The following is a 6,835-nucleotide window of genomic DNA, read 5'->3' on the forward strand; positions in this document are numbered from 1 at the left end:
AACAGATTGCTTCAAGTTTACGCTAGAGGAACTGCAATCAGAAAGAGAAATGCCTTCAACAGTTGTTGGATACTTTAAAAATAGACAGGTAGGTTTTATAAAAAATATACTTGATGATCTAGTTTCTAGTAAAATTTTCGGTTTTAGATTTTCACCGAGCTTCAAGAGTCCAATCTCACAGATTACATAAAAAAAGATGCCGATATTTACTATGGTCTTACGCCCAAAGAAGTGAAAAGATTAGCTTATTTATAAGCAACTTCTTTGCACATGACGGTTCCAAATAACTGGAAGAAAAATGAGATGGCAGGCCCCGACTGGTTTACATAATTTTTAAAGCGAAATACTGGATTGGCTATAAGGACACCTGAAGCCACTAGATTGTCTAGAGCCACGAGCTTCAATAAAACAAATGTAGACAGATTTTTCAGCAATCTAGAAATTGTTCTTGAAAGGTATAACTTTAGTCCTGTGGGCATCTGGAATATGGACGAAACAGGAATTACTACAGTTCAGAGACCTGACCGAATTGTGGGTAGACGTGGTGTCAAACAAGTGGGAAGAGTTACTTCGGCAGAACGCGGTACGCTTGTAACTTTGGCGTGTGCTGTTTCTGCTGCTGGAATTACTGTGCCTTCTTTCTTTATATTTCCTCGTGTTCATTTCAAGCCCCATTTTCTCAGAGATGCCCCGTCTGGAAGCAATGGAAGTGCCAATCTATCAGGCTGGATGAAAGAAGTTCATTTTATACAATATATCCAGCATTTTATTCAATACTCCAATGCGTCTAAAGAAAACCCTCTCCTGCTTTTGATAGACAACCACGATTCGCATTCATCTTCCGAAGCACTAAACATCTGCAAAGATCACGGCGTAACATTGCTATCCTTTCCGCCTCACTGTAGCCATAAGCTCCAACCTCTGGATCGCAGTGTGTATGGACCGTTAAAGAAGTAGTGCTTGTGATTCTTGGATGATTCCGGGTGCAACGATGACCATTTATGACATACCCAGTATTGTTCGTACTGCACTACTATTAGCGGCAACTCCAAACAACATTACAGCTGGATTCCAGGTTTCCGGAATTTATCCATTCAATAGGGATATTTTTCCGGACAGTGAATTTATGGCTGCTTATGTTACAGATAGACCAGATCCTGAACAAGATTTGCAAGATATTGAGCAAAACGTAAATCCTGGTGAAGTATTGGGAGTTAAAGTAAATCTACCAGAACTTGGTCAAATTACACCCGTCGAAGAGGCTTTAAACCGTGTCGACAACCCCTTGCCAGACCAAGAGACTAATCCCAATGAAGACGTGCAACAAGCTGGACCAAGCAGAATTGCAGAAAGTAAGACGCCCACGCCCCAGAATTCTCAGTGTCTCCAGTCATCTAACAAGGTAGCAACATGTAGTTTTACAGATCTCGAAAATTTGAAGCCGTTTCCAAAGGCCGCAGAAAGGAAAGTGCAACGGGGTCGCACAAAAAGAAAATCTGAAATCTTGACAGATACGCCTATTAAAGATGCATTAGAATAAGAAAAAAAGAAAAAAGAAAATAAAACGAGAACGATAAAAAACAGGTATTTGGCAAAACCAAAAAGAACACAAAAAAACAAGCAAATGCGAAGAATTCAAAAATTAAAGACGATTCAAGCAGTGATGAAGAAACCTTCTGCCTGCTTTGCGTTGAACCCTGGTCGAATAGTTTGCCTAACGAGAAATGGATTCAGTGCACCCAATGCAAATTGTGGGCACATGAAAAATGCGCAGATGCGGGCTTGTTCTACGTTTTTTTTTTGTATTATAATTTTTTTTGCAAGCTGATTCTTACATAAAAAAATAAAAACAATAATTATTTTCTTAGTTTTTGCCTTGACCAACCAACCCCAAGGTATGTACCAACCATCCCCAAATACGGGGTTGCTTGGTACACTTGCATCCTTAAGAAAAAAATTAAATTGTGGATTTAGGATAGGTCCGAACATTATGTAATTTGAAATTTATATAAACAAAACAACACTTATCTGGAAATCAAATGTATTTTCTCACTATCTATCAATAAAAAAATTAGAGGGGCTTCAATTTGAAAAGCGTACCAACCAGCCCCGGTCTCCCTTACTTACCTTACTTCAGCGTGCTTGCTCCTGTTTTGTTTTGTTGAAACAAGCACGAGCGCGTATCGAAATCGATAGTGGGGGAGTGGGAAAGCACTGAAAGCAGACTGCCAGTCATCAGACGCAGCACAAACAATGGAGTTACCGGACATTTGTTTTATGATTACTGTCGTTTTCGTTCGTTTGATAAAAAATCTTTCTATACCTACGTTGATATGGATCCTAAAAAACTAAATGTCGACAGTGAAAATAGAAGGTTTTTGGCAGAATGGATTGAACAAAATACTGTTTTACGCTGCCTGATAGGCTTCAAGCGGTTCCAGTGTGCCTTATATACAATAAAACTCTCGCTATTGTTAAAATTGAAAATTTGAAGCGACACTACGAAACAACTCATCAGCAATTCCACAAAAACTTCACTCTTGGCAATCAGGTTCGTAAAGAAAAAACTCAGACATATCTCAGTTCTTACGAAAAGAGTATAAAATTACTAGTTCGTTGCATAAGCGACCAAGAAAAATCCACAGAAGCAGCGTTACGTGTGTGCTGGACGCTTAATAAACACCAGAAACCATTTTCAGATTCTGAGATGGTGAAAGAATGTATGTGATCCGATACAAAGCGTGTGTGCTTTTCGTCGTAAGCTGGATATCTTCGTAATTTTTTGGCCAAAAACAACAGCCTCAGTCACCGTATTCATCAGATTTGGCCTCCTGCGACTTTTTCCTGATCCCAAGATTGAAAAGGTCCATTAAAGTACGCGTTTTGCGAAAATTGAGAAGATAAAAACCAAATCGCTGAGAGACCACAAGGACATACCCAGTGACGGCTCGTGCATTGGAGAACAGGGGAGGCTAAAGTCATAAAGACTATATACACACAGAAAAGCCCGCCGAAGGCTCGAAAATTTTTATGTTGTTGCAGTCTTTGCTTAATACTAAAGTTAGGGTATGGGCATGACAATGCGTAAAAAGTGCATGAGGAACTATGGATTTTATTTTAGTTTGTAAACCATTCAAATGGCCGGTCATGACTGCAGCTCCATCATAGGTTTGCACAATTAACTTTTGCCTAAAATTATAGGTGGCACACGTATGAATTAAAAAATTGAACAAGTCGTCAGCTGTGCGCCCAGATGAAACATCATGAAAACCCATAAAACGTTCTACCACATTACCATCTTTGACATATCTTAAAACGATTCAAAGTTGGGATGTACAGGTAATATAGGTAGTTTTATCAATTTCCTATGCAAAAAAAGAAACACTTTCAATCTCCTTGCTTATAATTTCCTTAATAATATACGCCACACTGTCTATAAGCTCATTTTGGATGGTTTTTGAAGTGCCCGAAAAAACGCTACTGTTTAAAAAGTGCCAAATTGTGAATCATATTTGCCCCATAACATTAAAAGTTCCTTGTAATTGCTGCGATTAATCGAATCTTCGATTTAATCGTGTCCACGAAAAAGCTAATTCTTGGGAACCCAAATGAATCGTAATATCGATAAGTTTTTCCCTAACCTGATTATTAAAAGAAATTATGGCCTCTTTTTGTGCTGTGTCTAGAGCTGTTGCTATATTTTGTTTGCTAAACAATTTTAATTTACAAGACGAAAATATATGCTCCTTAGATTTATAAAATGTCTTTCTATAGAACGAGGTAAATTTTTTAAATCGGAGTATCCTATTTTAGACCACGTTTTGTATTCGGTTTGTACGGAAAATAAAACACAGGGCCAACAAAAAAGTTTTTCTCGTTTAATGGAGCCGATTAACCAATCTCATTTATTGTACCAACCAATATTAAATCCTCGATTTTGTCGATTACCTGACGTTTTAATTGAAATCAAATTTGGTTGAGGACTTCCCAGAGTTTTAATAATGTAAAATTTATCATCATAAGATAAAGACTTAAAATTATTTGTCAGCAACCAATCGTCTATATCGTTAGATTTTTTAATTTCGTCCAACTTATCCAAAATAAATGAAAAAAAAACTTAACGGAAAGTGAAAACCTGAAAACATCTTGAAATTGAAAGAAAACACTTTAAAAACACATTAAAAATATTACCAAAAAGCACTGCTATAATACAATACTGCCTGTTTTATACACAAATAACAACACGGCATCCCGTCCGAATAATTAAATAAAAAACAAACGCAGTCGTACACTAACGGAGACCAACTGGAGGCTAGCCTCCTCTAACGCTATAATTTCTGCAACAGAAATTAAAAATCGCGACGTATGTCGCTGGTTGGATCGATCTCGTGGAGCCTGTGTTTTTTAAAGCGGTCGGAGGCTTGGCACCCTTGCAACGTATGACATTTATTATTTCGGGTTGATGGTTTTCTCGTTATTCGTTCATGGGCGGTGCTTCTGAGTTTTGTTGATGCAGGATACAGTGTGGTACGTACTACGTAGTGAGTGATGTTGTTTTTTCGGGCATATTATGTATTTATATTAAAAATTAATGGTAAAGTAACGATAACCAAGCAATTTTAGAAAAAAATAATCATAATTATTTGTCAATATCTTTTAATTTATTGCGATAAATAGCCTCAAATTTTATGGGGAGTCTAAGCTTCCCTTGCCTCCTCTGACGAGCCGCCGCTGGACATACCAAAAAGTGCATATCAGAACTGCTTCGAGGATTGGAAAAAAAGCTAGCACATGTATATTATATCTGGGAGGGGGGCTACTTTGAAGGGGACAAAATAGAAATTGATGAATAAATAAATATTTTTTGAGAAAAATTAAAATTCATTTTATTTTCATTAGGGATGATCGCAAAATCGCAAGAGCGGGAAGGGGGTATAGTTTTTTATTAAAAATCCAATTTAAAATTAAAAACGATCAACATATATCAGACTCACGATTCAGTTGAACAATTATTGGCAACTTTCAAAATAAATAATGAAATAATAAACCATAGGCGTAGGTGGTATCTATAATTTTAACACCGATATGTAATTACTATTTTTTCTCGACTTTCTTTTTGAACTCCGAACGCATTTCAAATTTTTTCAACAATAAAATGTTCAGTCCTCATTATTAAAGTGAAAGATATATTAAAAGTAAAAGTTTGGTTTATGAATTAACCAACACTGTTGTTTATGAAGAATGAAAGAACCAAGTAGACTTACAGTATACTCGTATATACAGTTCATAACAGATAATCGCAAATTATAATTAATATAAACTAAAAAATAGTTTACTAATCCTCAACTCGCCTACCATGATGATAGTCATATAGACCGAAATGGTTGATAATACATTAAGTGTGATACATGGTTAAATGCAGGATATGATCAATGGCTTCAAAATGGCGGATAACAACGCAGCTGACTTGTGACCAGTCAGACAAAAACGTGTTGTACAGCGATAAAACCACCAACTATTGTGAATATCGGTTCAATCTCAACTCTAGGCCGATGGATATTTATTTTACTCATGTTTGGTTTATAGTGGCCACAATCGTGGATCGTTTCAGTAAGTAGGCTCTTTAGCTATAGGTAAGTCTCTCATGAGCGTCTCGTGTATAATCTAGGACTAATTCCTTCCTAATGATGACTTCCTTTTTGTACTCGCCAATAAACAATCACGTGGCCCCTTTCACCAATGTGGGACTTTCCACATTCACAATATATTCCTTGGAACCTCTGTTTTTGTCCGGCTAGGTCTTCATGACATTGCTGTGCTTTGGGTATACGAATCTGAAACAGGTTAGATCTAAGTTTTCTGATCTTCTTCAATAGTCTTTTCATAACACTGAATCCCACGCCTTTTTTTTCTTGGTCAGTCCCCTGTAGTCTTCTGATCAATTTTTGTTCTACCAACTTATTTCATTTTCCTGGAGACCTCTCTTGATATAGTCCTCTTTCTTATTGGGACCTTACTTTTTGTTGCAAAAACCAAATGCAAGATCAATCATTGTCTTAGTGATTCAACTCTTCCCAGATGGGCAGCTGTTGGATTCATAAGTCTCTCTTTATGTACTCTATTGGTGATCTTATACTGTTAAGTGGTGCAACAAGTGACAATGACGTTTCTGTTGGCCAAATAATATGAAGAAATTAGTTCTCAGGAGAAAGCAGTCATTTTGATTACAAGATATTCATCCTTCAATAGCCACTTCCTTTCGTGTTGTTAGATTACTTTGCATATTCTTGACGATTCAGTTATTGCAATATTTTTTTCAACTAATTCATTTTCATTTACAGTATTATTTTTCAACGATTATGTCCCGATACTATACCAAATTTAATTGAGATGTATTTGCTACAAATCAGGACTGAATGGTTTGAACTCTATCTTTGAAAAAAGTTCATTTTGAACTTGATTGCTATCTTCCTTCCTTTAGAAGTTTTACACATATTTTGTATAAAGATGTTGTTGAAAACAATATTTAGATAATATGAAACAATTTTTGGCCTGGAGTTAAGTTTCAGAGGTGGTCAGAGTTGAAATTATATTTATATTTCATTACTAATTTGAATACCTCTCAAGATATTTTGGAAGATTTTGAATAAATTCACCAAATAATTTTTTATATAAAAAATGGTCAGGGTGTTTTTCCCAGAATAGATTTTTGAATATAACTTACTCAAGCAAAAAACATACAGATTGGGTCAGAAACGAAGTGAGACACATTGTATATACAAATTATTCAAATGGACAATGAGTTGCAGATTGAAGGAAAAAAAACAGTGAAGTG

At 36.1% G+C, this 6,835-nt stretch overlaps 1 protein-coding gene across 1 annotated transcript; it reads left to right on the forward strand.

Annotated features, from left to right (window-relative positions):
* On the forward strand, window positions 1-3,067 carry LOC141484714 (uncharacterized). The gene is made up of 2 exons (XM_074179979.1): window positions 1-88; window positions 148-3,067. The coding sequence occupies exon 2, from the start codon at window positions 974-976 to the stop codon at window positions 1,538-1,540; it is 567 nt and encodes a 188-aa protein (XP_074036080.1). The 5' UTR covers window positions 1-88; window positions 148-973; the 3' UTR covers window positions 1,541-3,067.
* The last annotated feature ends 3,768 nt before the right edge of the window (window positions 3,068-6,835 follow it).

The sequence above is a fragment of the Leptinotarsa decemlineata genome, unplaced genomic scaffold, assembly GCF_025532065.1.
Source record: "Leptinotarsa decemlineata unplaced genomic scaffold, Ldec_3_MD MMD2_tig00026282_RagTag_RagTag, whole genome shotgun sequence".
Lineage (NCBI taxonomy): Eukaryota > Metazoa > Arthropoda > Insecta > Coleoptera > Chrysomelidae > Leptinotarsa > Leptinotarsa decemlineata.